The following is an 18519-nucleotide window of genomic DNA, read 5'->3' on the forward strand; positions in this document are numbered from 1 at the left end:
GCGCCAAACATAGACAAAAGCATTCAACGAAATCAAAACTGGCCAGCTTCTACATGTCACTTACTGGCAATCAAACGTAGAATGTTGTCTCATTCTAAGGACAGGATTGTAAATTTAGTTCTCTAACAGAGAAATGTAATATACCAAAGCAAAGATTAACAGCATGAGTAAACTTGTGAGATGAAAACGAAAAGCGTAAGAAACTAGCAGATACCTAGCCATATAAAAAATGGGAGGAAATCGAATGTGCCATTTTAAAATTACATTTTAGAAAGTCAATCTGCCACATACTGGAAGTCTGATCAAATTAATACATCCACTTTTTATTTCTGAAAAAAATGGCGACTAAAAATAAAATACAATCTTAGATTTTTTTCAAAAATAAATCATTTTTGATGGACAAATGTGGTAGTTGTTGAAAGAATTTAGATAAAGCTTTAATTTCAGTAAGAAAAAGTCAAGGCCATCTTTTTCTTTTTCTTTTTTTTTTTCCTGAAATGTGCAACAACAAAGTGAAGGCTGTACTTGAGTCACTTTGCTGTGCAAGAAAAATTACAAAGTGGTGCATAACAAAACGAGGAGATTCTCCCACTTTGCTGGCTGAAAAAGAGTAACAACTTCAGTGCGTTCTGCACCCTAAATAAGTAGTTGCAGTACCAACTGTATTACTCACAGTTACACTTGTCACCTTCCTTACTTTGTGGCCAATTTGTTGAAACTAAACATACAAAAAACTTCATGTGCAGGTAGTTTAGGACACACATAATATAAGAAACTAGACACCGATAACAGAAAACCTGTCACATCTGTGCCGCAGCACAATACCACGAGAATTTCATCTGTGATGTTGTCTTAATCACAGTGGCAGATAGGGAAAAAGAAATCATTCAAAAATATGCACCTGTAAAGGGAAGCCTTTGCAAAAAACTCAACTTGAGACTTGCCATAATAACTTGCAGCTTCTAAATCTATTTCTCCACCACATATTTTTCAAAAATATTCAGAACTTCCCACCTAAATTTTACCACTCCTGACCTCAGCCAGAGCTAACAGAATGCATCAGGAGTTTTTCAAGTACAAAACTGGGATTTGCTTACAGATACACTGTGTTCTGCTCTTACAACTGCCACAGGATCTTCAGAGTTCATACTATAAACCTTTTAAAAACTGCCTACAAATTTTGAATGAGGTAATGTGGAACATTTTAATAACAAGTTTATTTACACTGTATATCATATTTGACTCAAAAAAAAACCCTGCTGCGTTATCTGGTATCAGCTCTCATTGCTTCCAAAGTCATATTTTCTTAACATCCATAGGAATTTAAAAGATTATTAAGGATTACATGAAAGAAAGGTAATTCTGAGTCAAAACTTAAACGCTGTCTCTCCATTAGCCCAGAGAGCAATCGCTTACTAACAGCAAGAGCCTGTTCCCACTACTCTAGGGCTTCTGCTTCTTTACAGTTACTAATGTGAAAACCAACAAAGCATTTTGAAGTTTGGAATATTCATTTTTCATGAGTTATTTAACAATGATTTACCAGAATTACTCCATTTCATTTTTGTGCCTCCTCCTGTAAAAGAAAAATTGTATTCAGCCCCAAACCCAGAAATTCCTTATTGTTTCCAGGGGATGTTTTGAAGAACTCTGGGTTGTTGTCTCCCAGTTTACAGTAAAGCCTATCTACAATGCTTCTTGCTGTATCTAGAGGGAATTGAATGGAATAATGACTGAATTGCACAGACAGTGAATTTAACTGTTCACCTATAGGATTTTTTTTTTCCTTTAAACACGAGGTTTCAGAGGGTGGAGGCAGAGGCTGTAACTTCGCATCGTTTCAGTTAAGCATTTTGGACTTAGCACTGCGATTTCTGCCAGATTGCATGTTACTGTTTAAATATTTCAGCCTCATTTATAGAGATGTGCCTTCAAGTCACAGGTTTCTACGTGCTATGACACATTTCTGGCCAGCAATAGAAGACTACATACTGAAATAAGAAAACTTGTGTAAGATTTGTGTATCTCACATTAGTTGTCTAACCAAATGTAATTATGCTAAGGACCACAAAAGTTACTTGTCCTTAAAAATGTCTACCTTCAGCTGTCATCATTATCCAAGTTAATTTTCTATCTAAGTGAATTATGTATAATAATATTTACATATTTAAAATATAGGCATTTTTTTTTTTAATTCAAGAAATATCTATATGAATAAGTAACTCTTAGATTCCGTAAGTTATTGATTTGGTCATGGCACAATTTTAAATAAGTTGTGTGATCCCATGGAATGGATAGCTACAGTTCAGATGCAAAGTACATTTTATATAGTAGGGAATTGCTGAACTCTGATGACCCTCCTCGTAATAGTTTATTATCTTAACTAAATAAACCCTCCCCTTAGAGAATCCTAAAACAGTATTAGATAAAAATACAAATATGTACAACGGATGAAAAAAGTAACACTACAGTAAAGGCCTTAGGAATTTTGCAGTTCACACGCTTGTCAACTTTGCATTTTCTAATAAAGCTAATATTTCAGTAAACTGTTACAAACGTTTGCCATTGTCTACCACATTTCCTTTTGTCCACTGGTAGTTAATGTGATCTTAATACCACAGGATGAGATGAAGGGAATATGGCAGCAATCTCAAACTTTATATCAAGTATTAGTAATTTTCACCAGCTTCATTTCTACAGCCACCCTTTGTCGTTTGGTGGTCCTGCAAAGTTTCTGAGCGTCACTTCCCCCATAAACGTTACATGTTATAAGCTACATATATGGGGTCTAACTGATCCGCTAGAAAACTGTCACGGAGATGCATTCGTTGTTTCTCTCCTCTGGAATTGATAGGAATAACTCCAGGATCAACTACCACCACCACTCCCACAATTAGATAATGTTCTTCCAGGACCACATTTGTAACTAGAGGGACTAAATCCAGGGCTTCTTGTTCACAGCCACACAGCTCCACAACAACCACAAGCAAGTTGGTCCATGTGAACACAGCACTGTAGTCAGAAAGGAAAAAAAAAAAAAAAAAGAAAATGCAGTTATTTTCACAAAGATCCAAAGTTTATATATTTTTTAATTCTTAGATGGAGTTTACCACCTGGCTTTACATTGTATTTCAAAACAACCTAACTCCAATACCCAGTCCCAACATATGAAAGATCAGTTCAAGCACATCTTAGTACTACCAGGTTTGACAAAGGAACTAAATGGTGCCTTTCACTAACTCACGTATGAATGGTTCTTTAAACCACAAAGCAGGAAATAGTAATTTCTAATTTGAATTAAGGCTCATGAGAAGAGATTCACAGAGTCAGCCCAATATTATTCTGACCTATGGAAGGGAAAAGAGATGGATATGAAGATCACGCAACTTGCTGATGGTAACACAAAGTAAGTGTCTGTCTTTGCCTTCTGGCCACCCCACTCCACCCATTAAATCCTGCATAATTGGATAAACATTGCTATGTTCCATTGTTCCATCTAGGTTAGGCTGAATTCATTTTTCACTGCTGTTTTACCATTCGGCAATGCTCCTGTGCGTTCGAGATACTGAAGTCTCAATATCAATTGGATGGTAACGCAGTCCCCTCAGCTCCAGAGTTTCATCCAGTGCTCCAACAACATACAGTGCATCATGGCGCTCTAGAGAGGAGAAATGGGAAATGAAATGTATGCATACTATAAAAACACAAAACAGCAGCCAATATAAGTGGAATTTGGTTAAAACCATGGGTCTCCTATACCCCAACACATGGATCAGGACTCATTTGTTGCACTGTATGAAAGAAAACTCTCCATGTGAAAGACAAAGACTAATTTCTGCCATACCTCCACTGGCAGCTGTAAGCTCTGTCCGACGAACAAAACCAAGGTATCCAGTCCGAGCCCAAAGTGTCTGAGCAGCATCGCCAAAACTCAGACGAGTGTTGAAATGATCAGCTTGAAGGGTTTCATTGTCATAGATGGTATAGTAACCACTGGCTGTGTGTGGACTATTTACCCAAATCTGTATTAGAAGTGGAAAAAGTGTCAGATCTACACACTACAACAACAGAGCATGTTTTGAGTATTTAAAGCAGATAATAAACTGTAATGAGGAGGTTACAGTTAGGTATAAAGATATCTAAGGTTTTCCAGGTCCAAAAATATTTTGCATTTAGCTCAACCCCCCAAACATCCTATAGGATATCAAAAATGCATCTTGCAGATCCCCCCTCCTAATAACTGTAAACTGAGGGCTGAGTAATTTTTATAAATTACTGGATTTTTATAACATGTGAGTCCAACAATTGATGGCAATCTGTCAACACAGATTAAATATACTGGTGTGTGATTGAGATACAGAGAGAAAAATGTAACAGATCTATTTGGAAGACAGTCATGTATGATTTAGAACTGAAGAAGCCTTCTTCATTTCTGGCAGATTTTCTTTTTCTTTAAACTTAACACTAAAATAACATCCCCTAAATCTGAAATAATTCAACAAAGAAGGCCTACAAGTACTTCTACTCACCAGCAATTTACGCAATTAAAGTGAGAGAATATAGATCAAGAGACAGACAGCAGGAGAAGCTATCCAAAAAGTAAAATCTGCGCTTACCTCTCCAAGATGAGAATCTCCTAGAGGCCCTTTTGTCTCAGGATTAACAATGACTACTTTGACTCCAGGTAAAATCTAAAGGTCATAAAAAGGAATATGCAATCAGTATTAGAATCACCTTCACACATAACTACAATACAAAGGCTGTTCATTTACCTCCACAAAGGCATGATTTCACCCATGGAAATTACAAACATGTAAAAACACGCTAGGGCATGTACACTCCAGGTACTACAACAGTATGCAAGTGTTTCACGTCTGCAGAGCCACACAGAAAAGGCATTCTATGCCTGCAGATGTTGCTAAACCTTGATTTTGAAGACTTCAGTGTTAAAAATTATTGCAAACATCTTCTGCTAATTCATTTAGAGAAGGGAGTAAGAGCTACAGTAAATCCCACATGGAACCTGATTTCAAGGATACAGTGGACACTTTTGATATGATTCACTTACTGTAAACAAACAATTCTCCAAATAGTTTTGTGCTCGTTATAAACCAAAATAACCTTCCGGAAGAGCACTGTAACCACCTCTGCTCATGCCATGGCACAAGACCACCTTTCCTAGCTACACATCAACATCATCATTAAGGGCATAAAAAGTGCTGCATGGTCATCAGGTGCCGTGTGCCATGCCAGCAGGTAAAAACATGAAGTTACCTTCCCAGATTCTGAAAGGAGCAGGCTTTGGGGAGCTCCCCTTTCCACCAGACGTACTCTGAAATCAGAGAAAACATTGTCAGGAAAAGAAAAGAGCTGAAATCTACTGAGAGGCGTGATAGCTAAGCACCATTACAACATTTGATATGGATGAGTTATTGGTAGGTTTACTTAAACTTACTGTACCTGTCATGTCTCAAGGACTTCAGATCTACATACACTGTGGTGGGATCAGGCCCAGAGGTTCCCTAAAGAGTAAGCATTAAAAAATTATATATATTTTATGCAACCTCTGTCTGAGCTCAAACATTTCAGGAACTTCATACTGACAGCAAAATTCATATCTGCTTTTCCCTACCTTTGCAGTTGCACTCAAGGAATCATGTCAGTAAGCACAGCCTATTTCTCTCTATACTAACCAAAACAACAGTGTGAGATACATTTTGAGGGGGAAAACAGCCCAAGCACTTTCAGCTCTCAGCGCTGGGGCAACTAGAGTTACTGCTGACATGGAAATAAACAGTCCTCTAATGCCACGTTTCAGTAGTTTTGAGTATTTCTGATGCAGCTGAAAACAAAAGCTGCTTAAATCTTGCGCTTGCTGTTCTCTACAAAGCAGACGTGGGGCTATACTAAGACAGCACAGAAGCATGTGCAGATTAGATGATTTACCAACTCAGAATACAATGGAATCTGGAAATCTGATGCCAGTGACAATATATGCACTAGAAGGCACTTGCATTACCTGTAAACAGATAGCAACATTGACTCTTGATCCAAAGGTGGTGCTTACAGCACGAGATGACAGGCCAATGTCTTTGAAGAGTTTTGAGAAGGAATGAGTGAGAGAAACTCGTGGTCTTTCTTCTGCAACTACCACACACGTCCGGACACAGGACAGATTAATTCCTCGTGACTGGAAAAGAGTGCAGACACAAATGAGTGCACAGGACTGTATGTGTTAATTACCTCTGCCACACTGCACCAAGACCTAAGCCCTCAGAAAAAGTTTTTTATCCTTTAGATCTCAAAGAAATCACTCTAGAAATGCAAGACAAACTCTGCTCTTGTGTTCGTTTCCTCTCTTCAGCTCCTATGTGTAGTTATAAAATGTGTCTGACTACAGCCTAGAAATACTGCTACAACAAAATCATCATCAACACTGCTCCTTCTTCTGAGATAGTGTAGCATCATGTGCTTCTGCAGTGCCTTTCAGATAAGAGTACATCTGTTATTCCTTATTTATATACATGGAAACCAAACCAAGTGAGACTGTAAAGTCATTTACTGAGGCTGCCCCAAGTCTTCAACAAAACTGAGACCAGAAATCATTATTCCTTCTAGACACGATCACGAGTGCACTGAACAGCACTAGCCAGTTGTTCAAATCTGTGCATTATTCTGTTTGCCTGGTGACACTCCACAGGGTAAGCACCTTCAGGACTCTATGCAACCAACAGGACAAGACCAATCCTTAACCTTGTAAACGGAGTACACAAATTATTTCAGTAAACCCATGCAAAAAGCCACCTCAAGCCTTTTACATAGCTATTTTTTTTTTCCTTCCTCTCCTCTCTCAAGAGAAAACACCTTTATTTAGCCAAGCATTTATCGTGTGTGCTTTACATCATGTGCTGGTCTGAGCCTTCACTGCAGACTGTTATATAACCAATTCCTCTGCATAGCATTTTGCTGCTGGCATCCTCTCCTTAGGGTTTGCCCGGCAGTCTCTGACACTCGCAGGCAATGTGCTACTTACACTGCAACACATACACCTTGCTCTATTTCAATCCTTTTAATTTCCTGAGGCTCCAAACATTTCTTTTGCTGCTTTTGCTTTTTGAGCAAGCTGTAGACCGGAGACTTGTGCATCATGGTACTGTTGTGTTTAACAATTGCATCGCTTTGCTTTACAACAACAGTTTAATTACTTCATGTAACATAACATTCAGGAGGCATTTCTTACCTTTAACATTTCAACTTGGTTTCCAAGTCCCTTTGTGCACAGTTCCATGACTGAATAGGAACAGAAAGTGTCCCTTATTTTATACTGGCTGACAGTAGATAACCAGAGAAAAAGATTGGATTCCAGCTCCATAGGAGGAATTAAAATTGACTGGTGTCCAGAATACACACTGTGAAGAACATCAAAGAAGAGAATATTTTTGTGCAGCATGTAGTTATCTTTAAATTAATATTTACTGGATTTTCATCTCACATTCCTGCTAGGTCCCACAGCCTGCTTTTGGTCCCTGATCAGAGGCAAATTGATAATAGCTACAATGCCCACATTCGATAGCAACACTGAATTATAAATACAACTTATTTTACAAGAATAACAATTTACACACACACAAGCGTGCACACACACTGTCAGAGTGAAGGAAGAGAACTGGCTCAACCACACAGTTTACAGAAAGAAAATTCCCTTACTGCAACATATAATCAAGGAAGAAAGGCAAGAGAAACATTCTGGAGCCAGTAATATTCAGCAGCACAAATATGCATAATCAAGATAGGATAACAACTTGCTAATCTGCAGGGAAAGGGAACATATCATTGTCAGCTCACAGAGAAATTCTCCTCTTACTGTAAATTAGTCATTCTGGTAATGTCAACATATCTGTCTGTAATTACACCAGCTAGAGACGGGGACTGTCATTTCCCACTTAAAACCAGCCAGGAGTTAATCTTCACCCTTTTCCACTCAAAGATCATACCTGCAAAGGCACCAGAGCACAAAACCTAGTCCACAATAGGGGTCGAGACAAATTGCAATCTGCCGCGAGGAGTAGAGCTCGCACTGAAGCTTGATTGCCCTGCAAAGGCCACTCACTGCTGCATGGGACATCTGCAACAGCAAAGACAGAAACCGTGCTGAAATTCCAGAACATCAAAACAGGACTTAATCATGACAAGCAGAGAAGAATCATGAGAGGTTTGCCTTGATAGCACTTCTCAGTAACTCTATTTTTTCTTACCTCCCATAGCAGATGCAGAGCACTGCAAAACCCTCTGAGCCACAGTAAGCCAGAAGCAGCGATACCAATAGCTATTGCTTAAAAGCTTTAGGTATCTCACACCCCAAATAGAGATGACCATTAATGCCAGTCTAAGGCTTTCTTTTTGTTTTAGTTTCATTGTATCTTCTCTATCAACTGCATTCTTATTTTGCTTTTGGTGCAGCAGCGGGAAAGCCAAAGTTCACAGCTGTGCTACTCACATCACTCACTGCTCTCCTAACAGGCTACTCTCCAGCAGGAGGCAGTAGCAGAATTCCTGATGCTCCCTGTAGAGACCTGTCTTCCTGCACAGCAGAACTAATTCTTCAGCCTGCAGTCATACTGCATTCTGTGCAGCAAATCCATAGCTTTATTGGAAGAAAAGCGTGGTCTTTATTTAATCTACAAAAGCCAGTTTTAGTGGAGGTATGCAGGAGAGGTGGTTCGGATTATCAGCCAAAGGTGAGACTCCAAAAAACCCCATCTTCTAACACCATTTTACTGTACCTTTACTCCTGTAAGCATGCCTGTTGTGGAAACACTAAAATCTAGATATGCTAACATTTCAGACGTAGGTGGTTTATAGATCTGAGACAGCCGCTTCCTGGGCAAGTCATCTGTGCAAGAAAGGAACAAACAGATTTGATTTTTTAAATACTCAACTGGTATTTGAAAGGAGAACAACTTTCAAATAGGCTGAGGTGGACCACAAAGCTTTCAATTAATTCTCTTTCCAAAGAGACAGACTAGTATATGAGAAGACTTTTGCCAAAGTTCTCATGTAGAAAGTTATTCCTTCTCAGAAAAAGGGAGAAGAGACCAACCAAATCTTCTGTGTGTAAACCAAAGATGGTAAATATACATGCTTTTACTTTTATTTTCTTAAACTCCAAGGCCAAAGGATGAAGCATGACTACATAATAAGAGACACAATTAATGCAAAAACATACCCTACTTATTATGTTATCTGAGTTGCTCGCTCTCTAGTGCCAGACAAGGAGACAAGGTAAGTTGACCATGACATGAAAAGCTGCCATAAGGAAATTACTGTTGTCTGCAACGTGATTTTCCAATAAAATTATGTTCCATTTATATCTCAACAAATGCAGAAGAGAGATGAGCAAACAAGGTCAGACCTGGCTTCTATCTTGGACAGTTTCTAAGTTTTCAAACAAAACTGTATGAGCCATCTGGTTAACATCTACAGTGAGGGGCAGTGTCTCCCTTTGGTATTGCCTACACAGAACTTGAAAAAGTCTTCTAAGACCACACCTGTGTCGATGATGGTTGGCCAGGTTTTCACATCTACAGCAGCAGCCGCCTCTCTGGATTTCAGCAGCCTCATTAAGGTCTGGGTTGTGAGAATACAGGCAGCTTTGCTGACCTAAAAAGATAAACGTTTGCTAAAAAAAAAAAAGGCAAAAAGCACATCCCGCAGACACTGTCACAGCAAGATTTGATATTCAGAGAATATATTTTACCATCTGTAGCCAGTTTCCCCAAGCAGACTTGCATTAATTTTCAACACTTCCTTCACTAAAACCCCAAATGCAGATTAAAATGCAAATAAGCGTGGCAGGACCTTTAGCCCAGGTAAAACATTACACAGACTACGTTTATAACGCAGAGACATCCTTTTTGGGTTACCGAACTTGTAAAGTAACTAACAGCAGGATTTGCACCAGTAAGGAGCATCAATATGAAATTTGAGGAATTAACATCACGTTAGTATCCCTCAGAAACCAACTGTTTCAAGGCAATTCATGTTGCTACATAAAAAGGAGAGGCGGTTCTCACTTGCATCTTATGAATTAAATCACTGTCCCTCAGGTATAAGACGTGCCTCAGTCACTGCCGTCACTTAAACAGCACGGGAGTTTGGACAGCTGTGTTACCCCCTCAAATCTGAGAGGCTGAAACAAGAGCGCTCCGGCCACGCTCTCAGCGACGGCCCCATTACTCACTTCCACGATCATTCGCACAGTGGGCAGAGTAGCAGTGAGGCTCTGGGCATGAGGTGGTCTCACGGTCACGGGGATGCAGCCAGCATACAAACAGCCATAGAACGCAGTGATGAGCTCAATGCCTGCAAGGACACGAGAGGCTGTAGCGTACAGCGCTGGTGGATGGACACCCTGGTGACACCAGCCTTTCCCCGAGTACTTGTTCTCTGAGCATCAGTTAAAATTTTCATTAGAAAAAGGAACACAGGCTAGTCGCTCCCACGGCACAGATGTGCAACATAAGCAGTCCAAACACTGAGGCCAGCGTGACAAGGAAGCTAGGAAGCTTGGGATAAGGGCCTGGGAAAGCAGAGAAGACTGCAAAAAATATTCATCTTTCAAGAAAAGAATATCCCAGCTGTTAAATGACTCCAAAATCAGGACAAAACACAATTCTCTGGCAGTGGAAGTACACACACCAAAGAGCACCTCTTGGTAGCAGTGAGCATCTTACACACGCCAAGTGATAAAGCTGTGTGCTGCTGGCCACAGCAGACTGCACTGCCCCCTGCTCCCAGCCTCCTGCTGTAGAAGAGGCACCTAACAGTCTCAGAGGAAGAGCCCGTTTTTCCACATGGCTGAAGGTGATGGCACCACTCGGTACCAGAAGCAAACTACATGCTTTCCCTGAATGAAGAGCCGCTGACTGGCGTGACTTCAGGCAAACGAGACCAGGAGCCGAGGAGTCTCTGGTGGGGTGACTAATGAATCCATTTCTCCAGCACATGCAGCGTGGTCACACGTTTGAAATAACCTTGAAGTGAGCAGATCATACCAGTGGTTCTTTGATAACCACAAAAGTTTTTAAAGCTTTTGTTCTAAACATCAGGAGGCAGCAAGATGCCTAGAGCTCCCAGCATCTCTCCAGGAGTGAGAAGGTACAAATCAGCTCTTCCAAAACTCTAGAGAATCGAAGTTTGAGTCCTGATACTGCAACTGAAAGACATTAGGACAGCTCTCTGTGGAGTCAAAACTAGATCAGCAAGTTATGTACTCCCTAAGGTATTGCTGCTTCAACGATCTCTCCTATATTTCCAGATCTCAATGAAATTTCAAAGAAACACCACGTTGCATTTCCACAGTGGGATGCAGTTCTTATTAAAACTTGCTTACCAGGAGGATAAAGAAGCACCACATTGTCTCCTGCATTGAGATGTCCTTTGTCACACAGAACTGATGCAATTCTCTCGGCCTTTTTGTGCAACTGAAGGCAGGTGGCTGTGCACACAGTGGTTCCCTTGAAAGGAGACAAAAATGTTCTCAACAAGGCCTGGCACAACGTGGCAGCAAACCAGTTGCTGGAACCAAAGAAAGAAAACAAACAAAAACAAAAGAACAACCCCAACAACCTTGCTTACTACCCTCAGTCTATAGCTACTAGTTATCAATACCTATACGCTGCTGCCATTCATTGAGCTCTTTATCCACTACGATATCAAAAAGATAGAAACAGAGTTAGATCTGCTCTAGAAAATTCTACCTTCCAGGGAGTCAGTTCAGGTCTTCTTGCACCAGAACCTTGCCAGAATATACTCAACAGGGATACACCATTAAATCATACAGGAACCAGTGAGACCTACAAACACGTTCAGTTTTAAAATGAAGCATTGAACCATTACGGTCATTAAGATGACAAGGGCTACAGGTTCAAAGGTGCAAATTTTAAGTTACAAATCCTAGGGCAATATCTGATACAGAGGCTAAGTAGAGGACACTGCAGTGGGCAAAGATCTTAAACACAGTCTCAAATTCGGGCTGAATAGCATGCTGTGGACCTTCAGAAAAATTGACTGTACCTTGGCATTTAACAGAAGGAAGAGCGGGTGGTCAGGAGTTGCTTGAGCTCTCCACTGTAATACCTCTGTCAGGAACTGGTGCTGAAACAGAGGTGGTAATTAAACACTGCTGCTTCTATTTCACAGGCAATACTTAAGTCTGCTTCACATTGCTGCTTTGCGGTCAGCTGTAGGGCAAACTTTTCCCATCCTTCAGTTGCAATAAATACCGATTTACCTTTTTAACTAAATCATTGTCTTCTAATTGACCGAGATCTCTCCCAGAGGCTTGAGCAATCCGCTTCCCAGCGACCAGGTTCCCCACCATCACAGAGGCAGGGCCAACACCTGTTGGTAAAGAACAGCCACGCAGAATCAGAACACAGGAACACACCCACATGCTATGAACGGTGCCTTGCCAAATTATCTGCAGCAGGGTAATGTTTAAAACAAGCAAAAGCTGACAGGATGGGAGGCCCCACAGTGACTCATGTATGACCCAAAGGTAAGTCACTCTGTTACGAGGCAGACTGAGTTTCTTCTACCCCAAAAAAGGAATTAGCACTGCTTTGTAGAGGAGGCTCTAGGTCTGGGATGCACTGCCAGAATCAGGACTTCTAATGCAAATAATAAGGAGCTGGCCTAGAACTGCAATCTGTTGAAGAGCAAAAGGTACAAAGATTCTCCATAGGCTCTCACTGCTCCTTGGCACTGATGAGAAGAGAAGTAATGAAACCTCGCTAATACAGTTCAGAAGGCTTTGCTCCTCTTCAGCAGCAGAGACAACCCCAAGAGGCAGGAATCACAATTCCTGACCGATGCTAACAGAAGCATCAAGCCTGCCCTAGCCATAGGTCACAACATGAAAAAACAGCTTCCTAGGTCTGAGGTGGTCAACTTCAGTTTACTAATGTTAAACAAAATGTTACCTGGTTGTTTCTGCCTGGGTTTTGGCAAATTCGTCACACACGTGTGCGGGCACATGAGAATGTTGCACGGATGCAGAGAGCCCTCCAGAAAGTGCTGTTTAGTTTGTGAGATATGGATCCCTCCCAGTGGAGTTTTTGGCAATGTATTAGCTGGCACAAGAGCAAGACAATATACACCCACTTGGTGAATGCTGTCAATTGCCTAGAGAAAGGAAAGATGGTCGTCACTTGAATTGTTGGTATTACTGGAAATAGTCTAGCGTTACAGGCTTCGCTGACATACCACAAGACAAATCCCTACATCATAAAGTACTGAAGGACTGAGACAGTCACTGTCATTCCATCTGACCTGTGTAACATTAGCAAGCCCCATGGTAAGAGTTAAGTGCTTGTTAGCATCTCTTCATTTATAAACCATTCCGTATACAAGAAATCCATTTAAAAATATTTCATGACTAAACTCTCAAAATATACAGTTGCCTGATGAATCATATGATTTTCATCTTAGGATTTTATCCATCTGTCTCCTCTGTGCCATCACTCTGTTCCTTTTTGTCCGCCTCGCCTCAGCATGCAGGCAACTAATACATTATTCGCATCACCAGGTACTTCCCTGACTTCTCTCCCCAGTTTGCATACTTCACACCATACGTGCATGCAGCTCTCAAAGTTTCTGCATCTCATTCTACTTTCTTAGGACTATGCTTATTCAGCTGTTTTAACCATTCTCTGTTCACTGCCTCCCTGCTGAAAACACATCTCAAAGATAAGGGCAACTTTAAAGCATAACTTTGAACACCAGCATAATGTAATCCTAAAAGCAGAATTCCTGCGTTTGAGCACTGGATCTGATCTGCAGCATCGAGAGGCAATTGTGTTTCTCTATACAGTCACCTTGCTAGCAAAATGGCAATCACTTTGTCAGAGCTTACGCTATTCTGTGTTGCAGACGCTTTCCCAGGACCTTCAGGACATAACAGAACAGCTTGTACACAGCAGATGTACCCAGCTTGCAACCTTGTAAAAATACCTTGTGCCAAGAGGGATCATGAGCCTATGCTCTTTCCATCTGTAGCACGCTGGTGGCCTCTGATCTGCCCACACGCTGCACGAACTCACCTCACCCACCTGTGTAACTGGGCTTACCTGCAGCACTCGACTCATCCACTGAAAACTGTCCTCTTCGGACGCATCTGGCCTCTGCTCTGCAACCACCACGATCCTCTCATCATAGAAGACAGAGACTGAGAATACAGCAATCCTAGGGACAATGGGAGAGCCGTATTGGCAGGAATGTCAAATTTGCTCCTTGGTACAGGCAACCAGAGAAACAGATTACAGAAAAGCTCATAAAAAAACAAAGAACCAACAACAAAAAACCACCAGAACCATGGGGCAAATACAGAGAAAAAGCATTAGACAGTTAAACTGAGTCATAAAGGAAATACTTTGTGGAATAAAGGATTAATTCCACCTTCTGATGAAATTCCTACATAGCAAAGGCCCGTGAACTCTCATCCTGCCATCACATTCCTGTTCCAATCCTGTGGTAAATCACCAATGCAAAAAAAACTTTAACATTTTCTGTGTGATATAGGGGGCTTAAAACCTTCTGTCAAGTCTTAGAGATATGAGCTCTAAATCTTCTCGATGATCTAGAAAGTTAGATCCACAACCGGTGAATAAAATTAAGGACCTTTGAAAATTAATGACACTCATCCTTGCCGCCGAGCATCCGCCAGTAGCCAGCTACTACAGAGACTTAAAACTAAATTCTACAGAGACAGAGAAATAAACTTTGCAGTCTCTCTGTGGCTGACTTATCTTGTTACTCAAATCCTTCCCCTAAATTACACAGGCTTGAAGAAAAGCCAGACAGAGTACTGGGGAAAACAGACCTGTGTTAGGCAGGATCAGGCCAACTTTTGTCTAAACCAGAAACATATGAATTCATCTGACCTAAGCAAACAAACCAGTTACTGAAGAGAAACTGGAGATCACAGTAAAGATCGCATTTAATTGTATTACATGCAGAAGTTTATGGGAAGAGGCGAGGTTTATTTTGCTAACCTTCCTCTGTAAACTGTTTTTATCGACTCTACGGCCAATCCAGTTGCGACAATGTCATCAGCGTTGTGTCTGCGCCCACTAACTGTCAGCAATCCATCCATTTTTCCAACCACAAACACCAAGCTGCCCTGAAAGATAAAAGGGTATCAGTCAGTCACGTACATAAAGCAGGTATTCAAATGTCTGTGATGATTTGCATATTTTATAACTATTACTTGGATCTAGCTGTTGAAATTAGAGGCAACAAAATTTATATAAAATATTTCCTCTTTCAATTAGGCCATTTGTAACTAAAGAAGAAGCATACTGCATGAAGTTTAACAAGGCTAAGTGCCGGGTCCTGCACCTGGGGCGTAATAATCCCAAGCAGAGCTACAGGCTGGGAGATGAGTGGTTGGAGAGCTGCCAGGCGGAGAAGGACCTGGGAGTGATAGTGGACAGTCGGCTGAATATGAGCCAGCAGTGTGCTCAGGTGGCCAAGAAGGCCAACGGCATCCTGGCTTGTATCAGAAATAGTGTGACCAGCAGGGCTAGGGAGGTGATCGTCCCCCTGTACTCGGCTCTGGTGAGGCCGTACCTCGAGTACTGTGTTCAGTTTTGGGCCCCTCGCTACAAGAAGGACATCGAGGTGCTTGAGCGGGTCCAAAGAAGGGCGACGAAGCTGGTGAGGGGCCTGGAGAACAAGTCCTATGAGGAGCGGCTGAAGGAGCTGGGCTTATTCAGCCTGGAGAAGAGGAGGCTCAGGGGCGACCTTATCGCTCTCTACAGATACCTTAAAGGAGGCTGTAGAGAGGTGGGGGTTGGCCTGTTCTCCCATGTGCCTGGTGACAGGACGAGGGGGAATGGGCTAAAGTTGCGCCAGGGGAGTTTTAGGTCAGATGTTAGGAAGAGCTTCTTTACTGAAAGGGTTGTGAGGCATTGGAACAGGCTGCCCAGGGAGGTGGTGGAGTCACCATCCCTGGAAGTCTTCAAAAGACGTTTAGATGTAGAGCTTAGGGATATGGTTTAGTGGGGACTGTTAGTGTTAGGTTAGAGGTTGGACTCGATGATCTTGAGGTCTCTTCCAACCTAGAAATTCTGTGATTCTGTGATTCTGTGATTCAAGCAACTCACTGAGACAAGACATTCCAGCACGTGAAGCAGAACCACCACACCAAAGATTCCTACATTTGGTTTTAAAAGAACTAGTGACCTAAAAACATAAGAAGCAATACAATAAGGCACTGTAATGACAACGTGCCAGGAAAGGAAGGGTTCTTACTGGTTTAAACACATTCTCTCTCAACTGCCTTGTCATCCACAGCTAGCAACCATGTACACGTACTTCTGTACCCAAATGATTGTCTTTTAACAGTTCTGGGCTATTAGCACAAACAAAACACAGCGGGGCAAGCTCAAAAGCTGTGTTACGTACAGGTCCAACAAAGCCCAGCAAGCCGGAACGGACAAATGGCACATCACCCACTGGAGAGCCAGCCGAGTTCACAGGGATAACCTGCAACAGAAGGGACGACATTGGAGGCAAAGTGGATTTGCCTGAGGGCAGAAAGACATCCCCCTCAACAATTCTGCACTGAAAACATCTAACTGTAACAGGGTTTTCAGGGGCTCTCTTTAAAAAACATTAACGGTTCAGTTACAAAAACAAGAGATCATACAAGACTGTCAGTTCTACACAGGAAACCGGGAAAGAAACGTGCGTTTTACTATACATACCTCAAATGTATTCTTTGTCAGCCCTGCCAGCCCGTAATACATCATCCCTCCTGCTCTGGAGCTAACACAGATTTCACCAATCTCATCTGTTTTACACAGCTGAGGCGGTCCGTCAGGTTTCACTATACACATCATTCCTAGGACAAATTATAAATTGTTTAGAAAAAAAGGCCCCAAGGTTTTTGGCTTATCTAGGAATTAACATATTTAACCACAAGAAATACAACATGTTATGGGGACTCCTGCAGCGCTGAGGCTGAATGAGAGAGAAGACCAACTGCATCTTTTTCTAAAATCTCCCAGTGCTCTTGAGCATTCGCAAAAAGATCTTAGAAGGGACTCCTGCATATTCTTACCTCCTGGCATCACATGGCCAACATCCTGAACAGTGAGAGCAGAGTTTTTATCTTCAGTGTTGACACGAATCACACCAAAACTCAGCCCATTCATGGACAGTATGGCTCTTCCAGGCAAAGGTGCTCCAGGGACCCCAGGCCTTTGAAGGACACACAAATCAAAATGCCAAATCAGACCTACAAGCTATTATCAGACTCTGATGAAGATATCAAAGCACAGAAAAATGCCTACTTCCGTGTCTTTTCTCTACAGAACAGATTTAAAACTGTAAGATGGCAGCAGAGATTGCCCCCAGAAGAGCCACAACGCTCAATAAGAAATCTAATTCTTGTGCATGTGAATCACAACTCTTCTGCCAGGTCTTTAGCTTAACCTGTGTTACAGACCAGCTTCCAGGCCAGATGATTTTAGCACTATATATTTACAGGAGGCAGCAATAGACAGAAATACTATGAAAACTACTGTCTGAAGTGACATTAAATTCGATCTCTGATTCAAAAATACCACACTAGCTGTGTAAACAAGAGCAGAAAAAAGCAGCGCACACGTCTTAAAAGTGCTGTTGAGCTATCGTCCATCTTAGGGAGAAAAAAACACTTATATGCCAGGAGAAATGTTTAACGACTCAGCTACTTGAACACCCCGAGTGTACATAGTAAATGTCAGTGGAGCTTATTACATGCTGAAGTCAACTACGACCAACAGATGTGTGCACAAACCTTAGCCAGGATCACTTAATCTAGCAAACAGACTGCAATGCTCTATGCCCATTACCTCCGTATTGCAATAGTCATCGCTTCTGGAGATGTGGCACACGGACAAATTGCCTCTGGTTTAAGCCCATGGCTCTGAAACAAGCTCAGGAAGGCATCACATGAAGAAACAGACCCTGAAAAAAAGAAAATACGCAACTGCGACTTTAAATAATTAAATTTTAAAAACTGTCTCTAAAATAACCTAGAAATAAGACCAGTGTATTTGCAGAGTATATATATATATACACCGTATCCCTTCTAAAAACTCCACGTAGCATCTTCCAAGATATCAGCCACAAAGGAGTGCCTACTGAACGTGACTTGGGCAAAGGCATACTCTCCTTGAACAAGTCTGCTTTTCTCCCCCAGCTTGCTCTGGCGTTGTTAGAGTTGTTACACGCTCATGGTACAACAAAATTAAATTTTTTTCCAAACCTGCAACAATTAGCAGACATACGTAGGGTCTGTTTCCAAGCAGTGGACATAATCAAAACAGGCCTACTGGTATTCCAAGCATCCCTTCCAGTTGGTACCATCTAGATGAACGTTCTTTATGCCTCTTCGCTAGCAGCATTCCTTACAGATCTTTCAGGGTATTTTTTCCCCTTCAATTTTCTTCTCAAAAGCCTTTACCTTAT

The 18519-nt window shown here is 41.5% G+C and overlaps 1 protein-coding gene across 6 annotated transcripts in view; it reads right to left on the reverse strand.

Annotated features, from left to right (window-relative positions):
• Positions 1 to 480: 480 nt before the first annotated feature.
• DIP2B (disco interacting protein 2 homolog B) overlaps positions 481 to 18519 on the reverse strand; it is a 67099-nt gene continuing 49060 nt past the window's right edge. For all 6 annotated transcript variants that reach the window (XM_035308813.1, XM_035308810.1, XM_035308808.1 and 3 more), the window contains 22 exons: positions 17901 to 18015; positions 17126 to 17265; positions 16770 to 16906; positions 16468 to 16548; positions 15054 to 15181; positions 14130 to 14244; positions 12984 to 13185; positions 12293 to 12402; positions 12076 to 12156; positions 11393 to 11516; positions 10241 to 10362; positions 9549 to 9660; positions 8784 to 8893; positions 7995 to 8125; positions 7241 to 7409; positions 6020 to 6190; positions 5461 to 5522; positions 5275 to 5332; positions 4617 to 4691; positions 3845 to 4022; positions 3535 to 3658; positions 481 to 3012 (listed from right to left, as the gene is read on the reverse strand). In XM_035308813.1, the coding sequence (XP_035164704.1) occupies positions 2760 to 3012; positions 3535 to 3658; positions 3845 to 4022; positions 4617 to 4691; positions 5275 to 5332; positions 5461 to 5522; positions 6020 to 6190; positions 7241 to 7409; positions 7995 to 8125; positions 8784 to 8893; positions 9549 to 9660; positions 10241 to 10362; positions 11393 to 11516; positions 12076 to 12156; positions 12293 to 12402; positions 12984 to 13185; positions 14130 to 14244; positions 15054 to 15181; positions 16468 to 16548; positions 16770 to 16906; positions 17126 to 17265; positions 17901 to 18015 (2798 nt within the window). In that variant the 3' untranslated portion in view covers positions 481 to 2759. The remainder of the gene's footprint in view (positions 3013 to 3534; positions 3659 to 3844; positions 4023 to 4616; positions 4692 to 5274; positions 5333 to 5460; positions 5523 to 6019; positions 6191 to 7240; positions 7410 to 7994; positions 8126 to 8783; positions 8894 to 9548; positions 9661 to 10240; positions 10363 to 11392; positions 11517 to 12075; positions 12157 to 12292; positions 12403 to 12983; positions 13186 to 14129; positions 14245 to 15053; positions 15182 to 16467; positions 16549 to 16769; positions 16907 to 17125; positions 17266 to 17900; positions 18016 to 18519) is intronic.

The sequence above is a fragment of the Oxyura jamaicensis genome, chromosome 33 (genome assembly GCF_011077185.1).
Source record: "Oxyura jamaicensis isolate SHBP4307 breed ruddy duck chromosome 33, BPBGC_Ojam_1.0, whole genome shotgun sequence".
Classification (NCBI taxonomy): domain Eukaryota; kingdom Metazoa; phylum Chordata; class Aves; order Anseriformes; family Anatidae; genus Oxyura; species Oxyura jamaicensis.